At 36.8% G+C, this 20797-nt stretch overlaps 4 protein-coding genes across 4 annotated transcripts; 1 reads left to right on the forward strand and 3 right to left on the reverse strand.

The window, feature by feature from the left end:
* Window positions 1-124: 124 nt before the first annotated feature.
* Window positions 125-2555, reverse strand: LOC105283768 (cell cycle checkpoint protein RAD17). Its single transcript, XM_026972458.1, has 9 exons — window positions 2409-2555; window positions 1741-2134; window positions 1502-1658; window positions 1306-1428; window positions 1035-1213; window positions 883-972; window positions 629-819; window positions 439-557; window positions 125-315 (listed from the first exon to the last, which is right to left on the reverse strand). The coding sequence occupies exons 1-9, from the start codon at window positions 2421-2423 to the stop codon at window positions 198-200; spliced, it is 1386 nt and encodes a 461-aa protein (XP_026828259.1). The 5' UTR covers window positions 2424-2555; the 3' UTR covers window positions 125-197.
* Window positions 2556-2802: 247 nt separating this feature from the next.
* LOC105283752 (NADPH--cytochrome P450 reductase) lies at window positions 2803-11360 on the reverse strand. Its single transcript, XM_026972456.1, is given in 12 exon segments — window positions 2803-4358; window positions 4446-4569; window positions 4572-4658; window positions 4733-4994; window positions 5100-5431; window positions 5514-5752; window positions 5831-6019; window positions 6109-6233; window positions 6798-6947; window positions 7182-7374; window positions 7610-7815; window positions 11153-11360. Coding segments are annotated over 12 exon segments (2064 nt in total). The 5' UTR covers window positions 11165-11360; the 3' UTR covers window positions 2803-4213.
* Window positions 11361-16346: 4986 nt separating this feature from the next.
* Window positions 16347-18579, reverse strand: LOC105281284 (ras-related protein Rab-34). Its single transcript, XM_011342371.3, has 7 exons — window positions 18322-18579; window positions 18060-18226; window positions 17867-17968; window positions 17394-17458; window positions 16942-17072; window positions 16657-16867; window positions 16347-16565 (listed from the first exon to the last, which is right to left on the reverse strand). Exons 1-7 carry the CDS (start codon window positions 18382-18384, stop codon window positions 16492-16494), a joined length of 813 nt encoding a protein of 270 aa, XP_011340673.1. The 5' UTR covers window positions 18385-18579; the 3' UTR covers window positions 16347-16491.
* Window positions 18580-19129: 550 nt separating this feature from the next.
* On the forward strand, window positions 19130-20788 carry LOC105281285 (60S ribosomal protein L23a). Its single transcript, XM_011342373.2, has 4 exons — window positions 19130-19243; window positions 19745-20043; window positions 20258-20385; window positions 20475-20788. Exons 1-4 carry the CDS (start codon window positions 19210-19212, stop codon window positions 20734-20736), a joined length of 723 nt encoding a protein of 240 aa, XP_011340675.1. The 5' UTR covers window positions 19130-19209; the 3' UTR covers window positions 20737-20788.
* The last annotated feature ends 9 nt before the right edge of the window (window positions 20789-20797 follow it).

Below are 20797 nucleotides of genomic sequence, written 5' to 3' on the forward strand. Positions count from 1 at the left end.
TGTATTACTTTGTAAAATAATTAGCCGAATGCAATAAATTTAAATCAACAATTGATTAAATTTAAGTATAGCAATTTCCGTCTGCTAGCAATGAGTAGAGGAAGAAATGAAGATAAAGCAAACATACAATTATAAAAACAAAATTAATATTTTATGTATGTAATACAATGTGAAAATATATATGTGCTTCTACCAAGTTAAGTTTCTTCAATAATCATTTCTACATCTGCATCCAATACTTTGCTCGTTTCCTTCAAAGTAGGTTTAATGATTGATTCGTACCATCGTGTTTCCGCTGTCATCAGGCATCGTCGTCTGTAAAGAAACATATGCGTTAATTAACTGAAAAAGATAGAGACAGATATAACAAATATAAAATGATTAAAATGATTAAAGAAAAGATTAATAAAATTATTTATTATTAATATAAATACTTACATGTTACTATGATTATCTCGCGGTTTTCTAATTGGATTCCAGCTAGTTACAGATCTCTCATTAGACACCATTAAGCCCCGAATGCAGTACGACAGCGCAACTTTATTTAAATTGCTATCCTGTCAAAATAGAATATTAAATTAATATTTTTCCGCAAGAAAAGTAAATGAGACATTTTAATAAAACTCACGCGCCATTCCGAGTTTAGAACATTGGCCAAGCTCAAGATATCGGACGCTACTGCGGCTTCTTCTATGGTCCTCATAGTGCTCAAATAATTTTCTTGGAGAAACTGAATGAACACCACCGATAGAGACTGGAAGAATCCCGCTATTTCTTCAGGATCATGCACAAACTTGTGGGAATCACCCTTTTGTTCCTCTAGAATTAATAATTAATAATTAATAATTAATAATAATTAATCCGAAAATCAAATTGAATTACTTTTTGGATTAATGACCCTTCCAACGCCGTGTAACAGGCCCAGGGTTTCCTCCCGTAGACCGCACTCGCTCTTCAGATGTCGATCGGGTACTAGCAACCGTAAGAACAACGTGAGGCCCTGACTTGTCAGTTGAACTTAATAATGCATGTACCTTTGAGCGAGGTGAAAATGAGATTCAAGACGGCGCTACGCACGTCGCCGATGTTGTTGGACAATATCTCGTCAATGTGTTGTTGAGAGACGTGCAGCATATCACCAGCGATGGAATTTAGTACACCGCACACTCGCCTCAGGACGTTCTTCATGGCAGTCTGTGTGGTCGCGTTTACACTATTTCAAACAAGATATAATTGTAATTAAAATTACAATACAATTAAAAAGCAATTTCTTCAACTGCGTGAGCGATGACGATCGAGACTCACTTGATGAGATCTATACCAAACTTTTCCCTTACAGTGGGGGCGAACAAAGTTTGCAGCAACCTCGAGTTGCTCGTCTCCGTGAAAACGAATATTACGGGTTCCCTTCCTATTTGGAAATACATTCTAGAAAATAGATAGCAAATTCATATAGGGCCCTAACAATTTATTATCAAGCAAGCAAGCAAGCATAACGTACTCCAGGAGCTCAAAGAAGCCTTTGTGATCCTCTTGATAGACATTGGGAAGATCCTTGACAAGAAGCAACTGTTTGCTGCAACTACCGAGAACCGTGTGGTAGCGTGTCGCACGAATTAAATGGTCCCGAAACCTCTCCCCTTGCCGCATCACGCGTTCTGTGAAAATTCCGATACAACTTGTTGTTATATGCCAGAAAGCACAACTTGCACTTTTACATTAAAGCATAGTAATAATTACTGTTTTCATCTTCGGCTGCATCGATCGGAGTGATCCATTCTATAACATCAAATTTATTTTCCTTGGCAAGCAGCTTCATGGCTGCAGTTTTACCACAACCAGAAGGGCCGGACAGGACTAGCATGGAAGGTCGCCCCTTCGATGCTCTGTACTGAAGCCAATCGGAGATCTCATTCTGCTTCTGCCTGCTGACCGCTAATTCGGAGGACTTTTGCGGCTCACAAGCCTCGAGCAATTTTGATAAGCTAGTTTCCTGTCTCCTTCTCTTGAAGTTAGGCTCTGCAAAAGATCTGTCCAGGGGATTGTTATCTGGCTCTTGTTTTACAGTACGCTTTGCAACGGGCTTGTTTGTGATTTCACAATCAAAGGATGACACGCACCATGTACTGATTTTCTATAAAAAAAAACACACTTAGGATAATTATAATTATACAAGTAGAAAACATCTGTATATATTTGTATTATATATTGAACATTTGTATATGGATACTGCATCAATTATAAAAAGATCAACATTTACTAAATTAAATTAAAAAATAATATTAATATATAATAAAAAGAAATAAATTTATATGAATAAAAATCTTCTAATTGGTAATTAGGGATGACAGATCTGTTACATTGTATTTAGTCTAAAATAATGCCTTAATATATTTTTTACATCGCACCTTTGAATGGGTCATGCTTTTTTATAAGTCTGCAGTTTTGTTATAAATTTCTAATTCTCTAATTATATTATATTTTTGCATGAAACTTTTGTGGACGTATAGTTAAAATCGCGACGCCACCTACTAGGATTTATTGAAATTTATAAAGTGACGTCATCAGCGTCACCTATCAACAGGTGCTACGAATTCTTTATTTTAGGTTCTTCATTACCTAGTGAAGATATTATGAAATAATTTATTATAAAAAAAATTAAATTGAAAGAAACTGTGGTAATCTGAAATATGTATATATTTATTAAATAATATTAAATATAAATAATATTAAAAGGATATAACACAAATATAATTTTTGTATATGTGATCAAAATCATCATACATCATTTAAAAAAATAATGTTACTTATTATGATTTATTACACAATTACCATTGACATATAATTCTTTACATTTCTTGATTCTCGGGATTTCTCAAACGCTACACGAATAAGCCACAATTTCCTTGAGATATTTATTTATAATGTATTATTTATATAACATCTTGTTTCAACATTTTTTAACAAACTTAACGCTAATTCTGATTCTGAGTAGAAAGAGAACTTAGTTTAGCAACATTAATGCTAATGTAATGCAATTAGTGCTTGGATCTGTATAGTGCATGTAAATGACTACAATAATGGAGTGAATGATGAATCGAACTTGAATTGATATTATTTAACAGTACAAATTTTCTTAGCTTCAAGATTCGCTATATATATGTATTATATATGTATATGTAGGTCCACGTACAAACTTATTGCAAGGTATTATTATTTTTGTATTTATTTTCAGTTAAAATATCTCTAAACTAGGATAAACGTCGTACAAGTTTGCTTCCTTTGCTTGGTATTTTTCATCTTGGGAAGAATACAGTTATGCATATTAATTATATGTATACTGACTAATATCACCAATTAGAGTATGGACCAATAGTATTTAGAATGTATTTAACCATCATTGAGCAAGGCACCTGAGGCTTCAACGATATTTGCCTTGTGCGTAAAACTCAACATTGCTTGCAATGTCTTTTTGATGCGCAATAACAATACATTATACATCAACAATACATCAAACATAATTACATTCGTTATATAATATATATATATGTATATATATATTATATAACGCCTACATAATATATCGCTTACTCTATTCGTTACAAGACTTAACATTCAACTAGATCAACTAGATGATGATAATGATCGGACGATTTCGGACGAAGATGGGAGAAAAATAGAATTTCAATAAAATTATTTGTAAAATTTACAAACAGTATTTATTTAGTTGATTATCAGAGCCGGCCCATTATTTATTTATCCGCGCGTTACTTCGAGCAACGCGTTTCGAAAACTGCTAAGCGATTATTTACAATATCTGAGTGTGTACAATTATTTACATTATTCGACGAGCTAATCTACCTCGCCTTGTTGTTCAAGTATAAAATGTATGGTCTATTTAAATATATTAGTGCAATATCTTAACGGCAAGACCAGAAACTGAATTTTCTTCAAGCTAAAATAGTCTTAACTTTATGCAAGACTTTTAATACTCGCCGGCTCTGATAATGATCGTGCATTTTTAACTAGAATTGTTCCACTTGGCAACGTACAATGACGGGGTGAAAATTATCAGATGAAATTACGTGATAGGCAATCTGATGAATCATGTCGTTATCAACACCTTGGCGATGAGTTTCGACGAACTGGATGCTGGCCTTTGCGTATGAAAAATGCTTCTCTGCATTTCTTTGCTATGATACAAGTAATCTGATCAGCTCCAAACGTCGGTGGAATACCGCTTTTGTGACTCCATCTTCTTTATGTACTCCGCGGCAGCGAGTTCCGTCATGTTCCCTCGCTCCATTACCACCTTCAGCAGTATATTGTGCACGTCACGAGCCATGTTTCTCGCATCTCTGAAAGGAGTATACATAATTAATATTCAAGCAAGCATTAGAAAAAGCACTTTCCGCTTTTGAAGACAGAAAAATCGAAAGACCAACCCGCAGACGTAGATGTGTCCGTTCTGTTCGCCGATAACGCGCCACAGTTCCTCCTTATTTTGTTCGAGCAGGTGAGTGACGTAGACCTTGTGCGACTGCTCCCGGCTAAACGCCGTGTGCAACTATCCACTTCCTCCAGCTCGCCACGATAAAGGTAGTCCTCGTTGCTTCTTCTGCATCCGAAATAGAGTACCGTGTCGCCCACCTCTTTACCTGGAACGAAGATCGAGATATTCGTAGACTCTCTTTGCCACGCGAGGAAAAATGAATATAAAGGCGCTTCTTACCTTCCTTTCTCGCGTGATCCCGTTCCTGTATGAAGCCTCTGAACGGCGCCAGACCAGTTCCCGGACCGACCATGATGATGGGTGTGCGTGGGTGGATCGGCAAACGGAACTGGGACTTCCTCACGAAGATCGGCACGAGGCAGGGCGGATCGGAGGGGTGTTTCTGCTTCAGCCAACTGGTCGTCACGCCCTTGTTTATCCTGCCGGTCGGTGTTTTGTACTCCACCAGAACCGCCGTGACGTGAATCGAGTTGGGATGAAGCTGAAATCAGAGAGTCATCCTCTTTATTGACCAGCAATCTACTAGTGAAAACCATTTTATTATTCTGATCAGGATGAAGCTACTAGACGCATAAGTGATGCATACCTTGGGAGATGAAGATATCGAATAGTACCGACACTGTAATCGCGGTAAAAGTTCACAGAGATGATCCAACGGCGGCTTTAAGCTCGCGATATCTTCCAGAATGTGCACGATGGTGCGGTTCTGTTGAACTATCCATTGCTGGTAAAGCGCCTTGCCCTCTACGGTGTTCGACGCCATCAGCTTCAATTTCTCCTTGTCCTCGGGGTCGGTCGCGTACTCGGATAACTCCTTGAGAATGTGTGTGCGCGGATTGCTCGTGATGTCCAGGTAATGCGTCAGGGCTGTCCTGTAGCTACAGGGGCAGGGGAATGGATGCTTCTTCGTGGACTCCTCTGTAAAACAGATTAAAATCGAAGAACGTGGAAAGAGCGTAAGTAGGAAATAAAACTAAAAGGCAGGTAAATAACAACTTACCATCCGTATTTGTGAGCGTGAAAACGGTATCCAAATTCGCGCCGCATTGTTCGCCAATTTTGTTCACCAGCTCTTCATTGTTCACGGGGTAGACGGCCAAATGATCGCCCGTTTCGTAGCGCATCTTGGAGTCTTCGATGTTGAACTCGATATGCATGCATGATCTGTCGGACGTCGGGCCGTGTAACTCGCGGTTCACCATGAGTGGCGCCAAGAAGGGATTCTTCGCGTCGTACGGCCTGCAAGTAACCAATCAGAAATGATGCTGATGATGCAAGAATTTGTGCTGGATTTTTAATGTCAAAAATGAAACTCACGTTCGTTGATTTTTGAAGGCATGAAGACGAGCGATCTCTCCAGTGTAAATGCGATCGGCCGGTAGGTCCACGTGCTCCGTGAGCTTGTACTGTCGAATACTGATGTCCTCACCCGCTCCCTCGATGCCAAAGAATTCACAGACAGTCGGCCAAAACTTGTCCTTCCACGTGATGAAGTCATCCTCTATGCTGTAGCGAAAAGGAGATAAATATCACCAAATTGAGGTCAAAACTGGATGGGAAACGGATAAAGACGGATTCACTTGGCGAGAACTCACTTGGCATCGTCGTCCCCGAGACCTAGCTCGAAGACACGTGTAGCACCCAGCTGCTCCATTCTGTGATCCACGTATATTCCAACTTCGTTGTAGTGCTCGTAGGTCTTGTTACCAAGTCCAAACACCTGAAAACAATGCACAGATATAATTTATATGTATAATTCATATAATTGAATCATGTCACGTGTGTAATGTGAGTATATAAATGCCGGATGTAAACTCGCCCACGAATAACGATTTAAATTGCCGCCCACCGGAAGTGTCATATTTCACAAGTAGACAAACCTCGAGCAGCTGACGGCGTAGTGCAACGCGACGCCGCGTAGTGACGCCACCGACGCTGCAGCGTCGTGCAAAGAGGTGGAAGAATCTATTGCAAACTCTGACGTTCATGCCTCGCGTCGCGCTGATTCAGAACGATATTAAACTGATTGGGCATTTAAGGCATCCCGGCATACGTAATCGCTCAATGTTATCGAGTCAGCCTTCGCCTTCCACGTAATGAATAGTAATTTCACACATAAGCCCCCCCCTACACAAACCGCCACGCACGAGCGCTGCACGTGTACTGCCACTACTGCTCGCAGTTTGCACTTGTACCACTTGCTTACGCAAGCCAGTGACGTAACTACACGTTGGACTCTCCAGTGTCAAGGTTCTTAAATTACGAATTGACCGAGAACCCTCACCGCATAATTTAATCCCGTGAGATCACCCTCGCCAGTCTTCAGCCATTCGACGAATTCCATTGCGTTATCGGTCGGGTCACCTTCTCCGTACGTGGCCAGACAGAACACTGCCAAGCTGTTCGGAATAGATTTCAGGTGCACCAGTTCCTCCTGCCGCATCAAAGAGCAATCGTTAATTGTTTTTCGCACGTTCTTCGTCCCTGACGCGAGATCTAACTTATTAAATTATGCGTAAACGCATAACGAGAAACGTAATTGGTACAAAAGCATTGCTCACATAGTTGCATAAAACTACAACTTCATGTACAACTTATAAATTATGAACTGAACAAGCTTGACCTAATTTCTTTTTTTTTATTGAAAACGTATAATTCCATGACGTACCATGTCGCACTCTTCGGGGTCGGCCACCATACCCTTCATCTTGTATCTAATACCTTCTTTGGCGAGGCGGCCGGCAAATTCCTCCGCGGTGCCCGTTTGACTGCCGTAAAACACCACCAAGCTTCGTCCGGAAGTTTTCAGTTTTTTAACGAACGAATTCTCTGACGGTGGCGGTGCAGTGAACGACGTTGGCCTGCAAACATAGTCAAATAATTCTTGAACGCATGCATAAGCAAAATCTTTCAGCTCTCACAACCCTCGAAATCTATTTTTGTACTTTTCATTAGATCTCTTCAGGCAATCTCTGAAGAAATTTCAATCTAGGGGACTTCTAACTTCTTGTGTATTGTACGAATTTTTGTACAATATCAAGAAAATTATGCAACCTCCCTCCGAGAGTTAATCAGTATTTCGGAAAAAATAATTACTGGATGGAGTAGGATTTCGTCGTTGGTATGGGTTCTTCTCGTCTGCTCCTTCTCAGGTACCATATCGCCGCCATAAAGAGCCCGACGAACAATAATATATCGAGATAGGTGAAGAAAGACTCATCGCTAATTTCCGTTCCCTCCTCGCCTCCTAACACTGGTGATTCTGCCATTCTTACAGCCTTTGGTTGCGAAGCGTCCGCAGTCTGTAACAAATTTAATGATACACGTACGTTATAATCATTCGATCGAGTCAAGCGGATACGACTTTCATAAAACTTGAGCGTTTTAATTTATTCCATTTGTAGGAATCGAAAAAGAGAACTTCCAATGTCCAAATTATCTAATTCTGTGTTATTGCTTATCTTATCTTTTTAGACTTTACGCATGACTCTTGCAACCGATATAATCCTTTTGCATTAATGCAAGACATGAAAATATGCGGATGGTCTTCGTGAAACTTTCCTACTTATTTAAAACACTTCTTGCGAATTCCATCAGAATACGCAAGAAATGGAGTGGACAGTGCGTCGCGATCTTGATCTTATCGAGTGGTTAGTTCAAAGAAATTCGTAGAAATTAATATCTTTAAAGAAGCATGACTTGATTTTTTATTATCTCGCTTTTATCATGAGCAGCGTAGCGATAACGATTAAAGAATCGTGAATGAGTTTCCGTGAAATATTCAAGTATTGACGTCAAGTACGTTAAATGCCTAGGTAATTTGTTATTAAATTTAATTAAATTCGTATTAAATTTCATTATATGCCGTGGAAATTCGTTCATCACTTGTCTTTATCTTTTAACAAAGAAAAAAATACTAAAGAACCCGATAGCAGATAATCGCGTACTCGCGTATACCGTGTCTCTCGATCCATTTCATAGAATTTTTCAACAGGACGTTCGTCTGGCTTGATTTGAATCAATGTAAAGCTGAAATATAGTTTAATACAAATTGCTTTTGATCTTTATTTTTAAATCAATTGGATATAAGATTTTGCGTGATCTAGAAATAAAACCTTGAATTGCAATTAATTGCAATCGCAATCGCTTTGAAGTCTTTGAACAGACAATGTTTGCGCGGCAAGCAATATATTTTTCATAGATACAGCGCTGTTGATATAATTGGTTCTTGATATTAACAAATAAAGAAAACTAACGGTTGAATGAATGGTATTGATATTACGAGAAATGTGTTTTTTTTCTTCACCGCTTGATACTCACAAAGTATTAATGCCCTCCATGTATATTGTTGCAATCGAGTTATTAATTGGATCGTGACTGAGTTCACGGAATGATAAGGACGTGCTAGTAACATGCTGACGATACTTGACAATTTTTTAATTTCGTAGTTACTAATATCGCATTATGTTTAGCGGCACGATATCTGCACATAAACGCATCGTCACGACGTCACGACAGGTATAAATCATAGCAAACAGATCGGCAGCTATATTATTTGAATTATTCGACATCCGTATATTTTACCACTCACTTGTCCCGGAAATGTGACATTATCTCGTCATTTCAACATTGACTTGCTAACAAAACGCTTATGACGACATCGAGTACACGATAACGAGGATAACATTTGCATAATTATTACACCATATATTAATGATTTTGCATTAACAGATGAAAATGATGAATACTATTGCGTCATTCCCAATTAATACTGTAAAAAACTTTTTATTATTTATTTAATATTCCGGTAAAGATTAAAATTAAGCAAAAAGCAAGTCTAAAAAAAGAGATTATTACGTTAATAAACTTTTACTATAAATTCTCAATATAGAATATAATGAATATAATGTTTATGCAATATGTTATAATATTTAAAAAGATAATTAAATAAGAAAAAACATTTTACAGATACGTTACTTAAATTTGTATCGTAAGCGATTTAATCCACGGTTGCTAGTCATGATGACTGCTGAGAATGCACACACGACACGATGGAAAATATTTAATCTTGCGTCTTACTGCGCAATTCTATCTGTGTACATTACATAATGCAATCCATCTTTTTTGCCAATCGCATAAAAATGAAGCGATTTTCAGTGTACCAATGTAAAAAAACCCGTTAATTGTAAGCTATAAACTTTGATATTTTTCGCTCAAACATATATTGTCTTTCAAGTCTTTAAGTCTTTAATTGTTTTATTATTGTCTTCCGAGAGTCATATAAGATTATTATTAATTTATAAGTGCTTTAGAATCATATAATGGAAAATTAATGTAATGCAAAGTTAAGAAACTTTATTTAGTTTATTCCAAATAAAAAGAAAAATTGAAGAAAAAGTGTTTTAAAGCATTTTGCGCTAAGTGAATCGTACAATTGAAATCGTAAAAATAATATGACAATCTCTTAAGACAGCTAAAGGCTTAGTGGTTAAGCTTCGACTTTTTGCATAGTTTCTTTTGCATAATGTTTCTTAGCTTCGTACTACTACTAATTTCCTATTACATAATCCTTTTCCTCCTTTCAAATAAAAAGCAGGATAAAAAACGTTAGCGTTAAGGACCGCATCCTATATTCTATATCCGTTGCACAATCAAATATTTTATTTTATCTAAAAATTGTGTAATACGATTTTTATAACGATACTTACGTACCCACATATGTATTATTCATGTGATTTAATATGAATCTAATGGAATCAGGAGCGTGCAAACGTGTTCAAAATATATCAGAGAGTTCGATTACTTTGAAAAACAGCAAGTAAAAAATGTTATTTTTTCCTGTTTATTGTCAATAATTATTATTTTAATTAAAATAATTAAGTGTCTAAACGCTATTTCTTATAATAAGAGAGAAAATGTCATGAGAACGCAAAACTATGTATTGTATGTAGATCGTAAACACAATTATTACTCGTACTAAAAAACATATCAACCGTTATGTAATTTACCATTTACCATTAACGATCAATTATTTCCTGGAAACCTTCATCATTCATATACTTCATGTATACATACGTCATACATGTACTGGATAGCATTACTTCCAACCTTAATGTATTCAATAACGCTTGATGATCGGTTGTCTGACTTTATTATGACGTTTTTATTGATTACACCTTCATGAACATTTCTAAGCAAGTGAGAAGATGTTTGTTGCTACCTTGGATGTATAAAATGTCTATAGATTTGAATTTTAAATATCAGGACAGAAAAAATACAACAGAAAAAAAATTAGCTGCGTTGCGCGTTTCGCGTTAGTAGTCATAAAAGATTTAATATTAACATTAAAGAATTTTAATTATTAAATGTATGCCAAAGCACATTAATATTTTATTAATTTTAATCAACCCTAACACTTTCAATATCGTCATTTCTGCAGTTCCATGCTTTATTATTATATTATTATATAAAACTTAATTATAATATTATATTTTTTTACAATTACTATATTAAATACTAGATTAAATTGAAATATTATATTATTTAGATATTATATTGAATTCAGAAAAACATAATGATTTTTAGAATTTAATTTTTTTTAAATTACGTTCCTCATTTTGATATATTACTTTTGCTTACCGGTAGATCCATATTTTACGAACGCAAAATGGACGGTAACGCAGTTCCAAGAAAAGATGTAGAGGAAGACTCGCGAATCACAAGTGAAATCTTGCGATGGATTAATTACGTGTTCTCGCAACGAGCGAGCCAGTGAGCAAGCAATCACACTCACGATCCTTCCACGATGACACTCGGCGCGGAACTGACTTCTCATATGTGCGGTTCTCTTGATTATTCATACACGTATTCGCACATGCATGATCCCCAACGACGACGGTGACGACGCAGTAGCAAGTCACGTCGCGTCGTCGCGTACGATTGGATGCGTCATTACCGGGTGTTCTCAGAGTCTGCGTTTTCTCCTAAATCGCAAACTAGAATTTAATTAAGATCGAGAGAATGACGTATAAAATAAAGAAAAAACGTAAAAGGAAAAACACATAGGGGGACAAGTCTATCAAAATTTGACCTAGGACCAACCGATTACTGCTATTTATCTCGTCTAGCACCGTCGCTTTAATGCGCGAGACATTGCGAACGGTTATGTATGATAACGTCTTTGGGCGATGTATGATAACGACACTTGTCCTACATTAAAATTTATTTATTCAAGTTGCGTAACTGCACAAAGTAGATGAATGGAATAGAAGTAAGGAAAAAACATAGAGACCGAGACAAGTCTATAAGTGACAAAAAAAGAAACAAAGGTGAAAACAAATTTTTCATGTATTATGCAAAATCTTCTTAACTTCAAGTTCACTTTCATGTGATTAATTATTTTTTATGCACATTTCGTGTATATAAAATATAAAATGTAAAATATAAAATGTAATGTATATAATGCATATAATATAATAATAAAATAAAAGTGTGTTTATGCAGATGTTGGACTTTTGTCAAATATAATAATTGCTACATTATTTCTCATAAGAACGAATGTTTAATATTTCAAATCCTCACTTGCTCTACAATCGACATTGTTTTATCAGTTAATAATTAATAGCTGTTTATATATATATATATATATATATATATATATATGTATGTATATATATCACATTCGCGATTTATATCAGAAATTGTCGAATTGTGAATAAATTATAAGTTTTTATGCACAAGATAGATTGCGTTTGATCTGAAAAATTTACAAGTCCGCCGAAATTCCGTATAGTGTATACGAAAACCAGAATGCATACAGACCGGAAATTATATCGAGAAAGTGAAAGTCAATAAAGGAAAGCAAGTGAAAAGAAACACACGCACTCTCCTTGAGCTGGTGCATTGCAATTGCATAATAGCACGCAAAGAGTTTGTTTTCTAGAACAAAAATTCCAGAACACACGTACATATGATATGTATAATTATTTATTATAAATATTACTTTTTTCTTCATTTTTCAGCAATTTTTTGAGTATTTTCGTTCACAGCCAATTATCTTCCAGTCCTTAATAATATGATTGAAAGGACATTGCAAAGTTTTAATTAAAATTTATCATTTTTTAATCAGTTAGCAAGACTTTTTGGCTATTATTGAGTTCCTGTGCAAATAATTATCCCGAAAGGAAACACAGTTTTACAGTTATAATGTTCTTCATTAGTGCGTCGAATTCTCGAGAGTTCTCAAGAGAGCGCGGTGTTATTGAAGTGAATATTTATCCAACAATATTTATCATAAAATATTTATCACCAATTATTTGCCAATTTCTCATGAAGTAATGATAAATAAAATATCTCTACTTCGACGGGAAAAATATGGCAATATTAGTTTTTTTTTAAGACAATGGGACAATACGCGTTGTATATGTATTATGTCACGTAATTCATGCCATGATGATGTAACTGCAATGTGATTGTCAATTACGTACAACAAATATGTGTGATTATAGTGAATTTCGCTGCGTAAACAATTCTGCGTAAATTTATAATATTATCGCTAACTGAAGTAATATTTCAAATGCTTCGAGCATGTTAACGGACGTCAACATCACCATCACAGAGGCATGACAATGAACAACCACGAACAAACACGATATCTGAAATCCTTGATTCATTTGTTGTGTCTAAGAAAGTTTATCGAGCGTTTCCATGTGAGACCTTAGTTTCTGTGTTCACATATTTCTTTATCGGGCCATCATGAACCTCGGGTCAAAATTTTCTGCGAACAGATAAACAGCGAGGACTGGAGCCAACAATTTGATATCCTTATTAATTCGTATTAATGGCGATAATAAACTGGGATGATTTTAATCACAAGTGTATGCTCGTTATCATGTCTTTACACACGTTATCAGCCTTCCTGATACTCTCGCTGCAAAAACCGAAAGGCACGTTATAATATTATGACACAAACTTTAAATGACGGCATGAAATATAGTTGTTAAGATGATAAGTAAGTAGTAAATGATTAAAACTGTGTGTGTTTAACTGTACTTTTTGTAGTTGTTGTGGCCGAACAGGACACGACTCGAGTCGAGAGAAAACGGGAGTGCTGAGTACATAACAAGGAACATCTGTCTCTTTGAAACGCGAAAGAATCTCTTGATTAGGAATCGAGTAAGTATGTCAACAGTAGGTAGGTGTGTGTAGTAAGTGTCATCGACAATTATGGCAAGCGAACCTGAACCTGAAAGATCAAATGAATTCGCGAGTGAAGCAGTTGATGCTGAGGTGAGAAGTCACAGTTTCTGTGTCAATGAATGCGACAGAAACCGATGATATATAACGCTTTCGTAACGTCATGTTTGTGCATTCAGGAACAAGATTCAGATGACGTCAAAGAGTCGAGGAAAGAGAGGACCGAGGAATTCGAGATCAAGATGATATCAGTAAATCCAGGACAGAAGCGTAGGCAACCGAAAGCATGTGAGGACGAACCATATATCGTGAAGCTATTTAAAAGTTTGATAAATCCAGACGATAAATCTCAGAAGAGCTCAACCGAAAAGAACAAATAATATTTTAACAATATCAACATTATATTTTTTATATGTAATATAACCTTTATTAAGAATACCCAAAAATGAAAAGAATTATAATAAGTAACAAAAATAATGAATAAAAAATAATAAATATTTTAAATAATACATTTTAAATTCATAGACTGTTAAAATCTGAAACTTAATAAAATATCGATAGTTCAATATTTTGAAGAATAAGGGATAGACTATTTTACGTAATTATTCTTATCAATTACTGTTATCAATGTCACAACGAATTAACGAGGTATGAAAAAATTTATATAAGCAGTGATTACTAATTTGCATGATTCAGCGGTAATTAATCAATGAAATCATACGGTATAATGTGCAGTTCAGCAAAACTTTACATAATGCATATGTAACAGTGCAATTTTGAGTATTGTGTCTCATCTGTAGAATATTTTTCTCAATATTATTTAATATTCAAGAATACACGAAAGCAATACAAGGTGTGAAAAGTGTCAAGTATCAAAAGCCAATATTTTCACATTTTTGTGCACATGTTTTATATGATTTTACGCTTGTTTTAGATTCTTCGGCGATCGAAGTAAGGTAAGCATTTCGTCGAATGATTATTCGACAAAAGTCAGCTGCAACGCCGATCGTAGCGAGAAGCCATAAATAATGTATTCGAGATCAAAGATCATTGCATGAGTATGTATTATATGTCTGACGTAAAACTGTCTGCGTTTTAAAACAAGAAAGAAGTGCTTAAATTTCTAAACCGACGTCATATCATAAAAAAAGATTTATTATAAGTAATCATATTATGCAAAACGTTCAGACGAATAAAAAATCTACGTTCTCCGGAATATAAAATTTAGTAGATTGCAACACTGAAAAAACCTTGATCAATGGAAAGCGTTTTGGAACAAAACCAGGATCAAGTTTGTTAAGGAAAATGAATTCCAAATTTGTTTTCATGAGTATATCTATTTGTCGTTGTCGTCGTTGACAATATATCACGAACAATGTTTTAATTATTCAATAAGAAACATTTATCATGTAACATTTTACTTACTCGAGAGATTATCATTAAGATATTGTTCATAAATTTCAACCAATTATATTTAAATAATTGTCGAGATTTATAATTGTATAATTTTTGTAAATCTTGTGTAATGTTAATCTAATAATTAATCTACTTTTTAATTTAATTTAGTTTTAATTTAGTCTAATTAATCTATACTAATACAAGATACCATTCGCATTGCCTTGCGACTCAACTCTGATGTAACGCATAGATGTGAATGTAAAGTAAGAATTTTATATAAATAGATCGCCACATTAATAATAAATAATAAAGTTGACCGTTAAAACGGCTTTTATTTCAATAGACCGCTTGCGAGAGGTATCACTAACAAATACAGAATGCGATAAATTCTTCGATGATTCTGCACTTTTTGTGTCGCGCCGTTGCGTCATAATCGTAAAAATTACTTATCTCCAAGTGGACACGTAGCCAATCGCACGTACGTCGAGAAAAATCACGTATCAACGGTTTATTAACGTGCTGCTTCGCCGTTTCCGGTTCCCGCTATGCAATTTTAATCTTTTGACAATTAAATGTACGATCAGTTCGTTCGACCTGGGTAACGCGCGTCTTAATTAAAGAATAGAAAAACAAGTTACGCGTATCGCGGGCGCGCATTACGCATAACGCGTCATGTCGTGCGAAACGCACCGCGTATCTCGCGTACCTTGCGTGAAAAATTCACGTGTCGCGGATGAAATTAGGAACGTTCGCCGGTCACGAGACCCGCGCGACAGTTCGTTTGTCACCTCCCCTCCTCCGACTCCGTGCAGTCAACCACCTGTAGGAATGCGGTTAGCAAGTTGCATTTACCTGTCAAGCGAACAACCGGCGGTTCGGGTGGGTGCTCCAATGCTCGAGCAGCGTAATGGGCGAGCGCGCGACCTCTTGTAAACGAGATGACAAGTATTATGTTCCGCTGAAAACGCACTAATTTGACTGGAATAGAATTACAACGGATAAGAACGGCGAGGTACGCGCATCGCGCGAGAAATACGACACTCGCTCGCGGTCGACACGATAATCGACAGTGTCTCCTCGCCTCTTCACTACAACAAAACGATTTCGGTGCGGTAAATGATCTGATAACGACAGTGGCGCCGGAAGGATTGCTGAGTGAAGTGTGCGCGCGCACTGGCGCGCGCAATTCAAACGCATTTGATTTAGTAAAAATGGGAAATAGACAATCAAAGTGAGGTTATCTATCAGGATTGTTATCCTTGCGTCGCTTTTATTATTTATTATTATTATTATTATATAATAAATACATATATAAAAATTTACATCAATAATCGAGCTCCTTTTTTTATTCTTACTCACACCATTTACTATATTAGATTCAGCCATCATGTCGGACACTTGAGGCACTTGGGCATCCTCCGTGACTTCATCTCGGCCTCCTTCGACTGCCGTTTCAAGGCTAAAAAAAAAGTGATTGATAACCTTGATAATTGACTCATTTTTTTCTTTTTTGTCACTTCTTCATCGTTACAGTAAAGATTTTTACGCACTTATCGTCATCGCCGAGCCGATGTTGATCGGCTCGAGCTTCAGACTGTGCATCTCGCGCAGGGCCATCGCGTGGAAGGAGAGCGCGGCGACGCGCGTGAACAGCTCCGACACTCCGTTGCCCGTCCTTGACGAGACCGCCCAATATTCCGCTCGCATCCTCCTCGCTACTTCCGTCGCTCGTTCCTCAATTATATCATATACCGGGTGGGACTGTGGGATATCATATGCTGTGGAATAAAATTAAAAAGCAAGAAACTGAATGTTAGAATATTATCAACACGCACCAGCGAGTCTTTCTTCGTTCCGACTAGAAAAATGTGATAAGGACCGACGTTGCTGCGACTGGCCTCGTTCAACCATTGCTGGCAATGCAATAGCGACATCGCGTTTCCCAGATCAAAGACGACCATGATCACTGCAAGATGAAATATTGCGATTAAAGTGAAGTAAGAGATTGGAATTTGACCAATCAGAACAAAGCAGACCAAGATTGCTTTGTTCTGATTGGTCAAATTCCAACCTCCAATCTCCAAACAAAGCAATAATCTTGGTCTGCTTTGTCCTGATTGGTCAAATTTCAATCTCCAATCTCCAAACAAAGCAATCTTGACCTGCTTTGTTCTGATTGGTCAAATTCCAATCTCCAATTCGCAATCTCCACTCTCCAATACGTAGTCTAATACGGGCTTAATAATAAGTGAATGAAGATTGCAGAAAGGGGAGAATGTTTACACACCGTTGGCGCCACGATAATACGAAGCTGCTATGCACTTGAATCTTTCTTGCCCCGCTGTATCCCATCTGCAAACATTGTTTCAAATTATATAATTGTACATATATTACACAAGTTTTTATTTATCATAAATAATTAGACAGATTATAATTTTATGTACAAACTAGCATCCCCCGTCACGCGATATTATATGTGTAGAATTAAATAAAAACACATTTTACCCCTTCTCACCCGTTAGGGGTGGAATTTCGGAAAACCCACCCTTAGTGAGCACATACGTGATAGTAGGAATATACCCTTAAAATTTCAAGTCGATAGGTGCAGTGGTTCGGGCTGCACGTTGATGAGTCAGTGAGTGGGATTTGGCTTATATATATATATATATATATATATAGATTATAATTGTGTGTGTGTTTTTTTTATTCCATTTACTTATTTGTGCGTTATGAATAATTCTGATGATTGAGTTTTATTACATCTGCAGGTGGAAGGGCACGCCGAGGATGTCGAATCTCTCAACTTCGAAATCCACCCCGATGGTAGCCTTGTAATTGTTGTCGAAGCGCTTATGGCAAAAACTGCGTGAAACAATATATGAGGAAGATTTGCTTCGTTATGAACCTTGGGTCTTCACATCGCGAATAAATCGAACATTCATGGATAACTCACCGGTTCACCAGTGACGTCTTGCCGACAGCCACATCGCCGATGACGATCACCTTGGAAATTCGAAGTGTCAAGCTCTTATTGTCGCACGTTCGTCTGATCAAACTGCCAAAATCGCTTTCGGTGTACGGAGTGATTTCGGACGAGAACGGTGGCGGCCAGTCGGTTACCTGTCGACGAGGAAAACCTCCATTGGAAGGTCGCGCTCAAGGAGAAAGAAGCGCTTTTATATCAACCAATATTTGACCTCAATTAATACTTTTACCTTCCGCTCGTCATGGGCTTCCACCTTTATCATTTTGTAAACGGCGGAGCGTGTTTCCAACATCCCTCCCCATTCAAATCAAATTAAAATATTAAACAATGATAGACTCGCGTTATTTTTACACGTGTGAATTGCGCATAATTATACATTCATTTTATGACGCATGTTTGTTCCACATAGCACTTATTTCTTTTAAACAGAACTATGACCTGATGATTTGTCCGCGATTAGTCACAAAACTAGCGTTTATGGATTACAGTATGGGTAATTCTGTAGAAATGAAAGCGAAACATTGGTTGCTGCGGCAGGTGTTCACAATTGTAACGCGCGCTACATGGAGGGGATACGTGCGTGAATAATTGTCGAAAATGATATAGGCGCTATATTTGGGCCGGTCTGTTTTTTATCATGATAGATTTTTCTCGTAATTGTTTCTTCATGATTAAATTGTTACAAAATTATGTTTTCACTAAGTATTATTAAAAACTTAATTTTACAAGGCTGTCAGATTTAATCTGATTTAATAACTGTGAGTTTTGTAAAAAATTTCTTGATTTTTACTTAATTTAAAATTTATATCTTTTTATTTTCAAATTAACTTGTTAAAGATTTCGTGATTATAATCGAACAATAAGATTATTTTTCGTGATCGATGATTTTAGCGAAAAGTTCAATAGCTGAAAGCAAACAAAATCTTGCGACTTTAAAATTTAAAAAAAGGATATATTCGCAAATTAAATATCAATAATAGATATTTTTTGAGTATAGTATCGATAATCGATACATTCGTCCTGAAGCCTTTGTCCGTCAACAACTAGCGTAGTAACATCCGCACTATCGCAGCAGTCTCATCCACGTTTCCGTTTAGGCTACGTTCTTTTTACCAAAATGGCTCCGAAACCGAAGTCCGCAGAGAAATCAGGTAAAGTTTAGAATCATTTACGATGCTTTTTTTATTCGGAATCAAACTTTCTCGATTTAAATAGTGCTTATTAATTAATCTGGATTTTCGAGAGAAGCGTTGCGAGTAAATTCGCGATCGATCGTGATTACAAGGTTCAAATGACAATACCATGTGCTTGATCGTTTGCGTACACATGTCTCCGGTACTTTACACATTTACAATCTTAGGGAGTATCTTTGTAGAGACATTTTGCGAAATTTTATTTAATTTTATGTCAAATTAATATTTCTTGCTCTATCGCTAATTTTTTTGTAACGATATTCTACAATGTTCCATTTGAAATTTATATTTGCTCGTATCTTAACCTATAAAGTGTGACGAGAAAGTGACAAAAATTTCACAACTTTTATTTTTCTAATAATGTGAATAAGAATATTTTTTAATTCTCATATCTTCTTTAATATTTTTTCTTATTATCAGTCCGATTAATCTACATTGTTTTTTTTCTCTTTAACGTAGGCAAGCCTGCAGAGAAGAAGACAGAGAAGAAGGCTGAGAAGAAACCAGCCACAGCGGCTTCTACCTCCAAGGTGACGAAGCCGGCAGCTAAGCCTGCGGCTGCTAAAAAACCCGCTGCCGCTAAACCAACGGCCGTTGCCAAACCGGCAGCGACCAAGCCAGCGAGCAAACCTGTGCTTAAACTGGCCAACAAACCATTGATCAGCAAGTCGCAAAAGAAAGCACAGATCGTTAAGAAGACGCCGAAGGGAGGCAAACCAGCGGCTCCTCTTCAAAAAGCTTTGAAGGCTCAAAAGAAGGTCAAGAAATATTCATTAAAGTCAATACATTATTTTTTCTCAGCTGTAAATAAAATGTCTGTATACATGATGATCCAAAAGTGTGGGAATCTCTTTGAATCTACGTGAAAAGTATCTTCAAACACAATACTGAAAAATTAAAGTACACAGAGTGTACACGATTATTAATTAGGTATTATAAACGCTAATAATCCCACTTATATTTTACATTTAGATTCTAAAGGGCGTACATGGCTCTCGAGTACGGAAGATCAGGACGTCCGTCCACTTCCATAGGCCCAAGACATTCAGGCCGCCCAGGAACCCGAAGTATCCGCGCAAATCTGTGCCGAACAGAAATCGGTAAGGGTTGAAGTGACACTTCTCAAACTATCTGCGAAAGTAGATTTGCATACAAGTGTGTAATTGTATTCTTGAAATTTGCGTTCCAGCATGGATGCATTCAACATCATAAAATTCCCATTGACGACGGAAGCGGCGATGAAGAAGATCGAGGACAACAATACCCTGGTTTTCATCGTGCACACGCGCGCCAATAAGTACCACATCAAGGCTTCGATCAAGAAACTCTATGACGTTGACGTAGCGAAAGTGAACACTTTGATCAGACCGGACGGCAAGAAGAAGGCGTACGTGCGTTTAACGCGCGACTACGACGCGCTCGATGTCGCCAACAAGATTGGCATTATATAATTCTCACCTTTCTTGTATAAAATAATAATAAACATACTGATAAACATAGAAATAACAGATC

Source organism: Ooceraea biroi, chromosome 9 (genome assembly GCF_003672135.1).
Source record: "Ooceraea biroi isolate clonal line C1 chromosome 9, Obir_v5.4, whole genome shotgun sequence".
NCBI lineage: Eukaryota > Metazoa > Arthropoda > Insecta > Hymenoptera > Formicidae > Ooceraea > Ooceraea biroi.

Bases quoted from the DNA above. Each gene is read 5' to 3' on its own strand.
- LOC105283768 (XM_026972458.1), bottom strand. The intron at 1,214-1,305 runs GTGAGTCTCGAT...TGTTTGAAATAG, and splicing joins TTTGGTATAGATCTCATCAA to TGTAAACGCGACCACACAGA. The intron at 820-882 runs GTAATTCAATTT...TATTAATTCTAG, and splicing joins AAGGGTCATTAATCCAAAAA to AGGAACAAAAGGGTGATTCC.
- LOC105281284 (XM_011342371.3), bottom strand. From the start codon at position 18,384: ATGTTGGAAACACGCTCCGCCGTTTACAAAATGATAAAGGTGGAAGCC. The intron at 17,969-18,059 runs GTGAGTTATCCA...TGTTTCACGCAG, and splicing joins AAGACGTCACTGGTGAACCG to TTTTTGCCATAAGCGCTTCG. The intron at 17,073-17,393 runs GTGTGTAAACAT...TTCATCTTGCAG, and splicing joins GTATTATCGTGGCGCCAACG to TGATCATGGTCGTCTTTGAT.
- LOC105281285 (XM_011342373.2), top strand. From the start codon at position 19,210: ATGGCTCCGAAACCGAAGTCCGCAGAGAAATCAG. The intron at 19,244-19,744 runs GTAAAGTTTAGA...TCTTTAACGTAG, and splicing joins GAAGTCCGCAGAGAAATCAG to GCAAGCCTGCAGAGAAGAAG. The intron at 20,044-20,257 runs GTCAAGAAATAT...TTTTACATTTAG, and splicing joins CTTTGAAGGCTCAAAAGAAG to ATTCTAAAGGGCGTACATGG.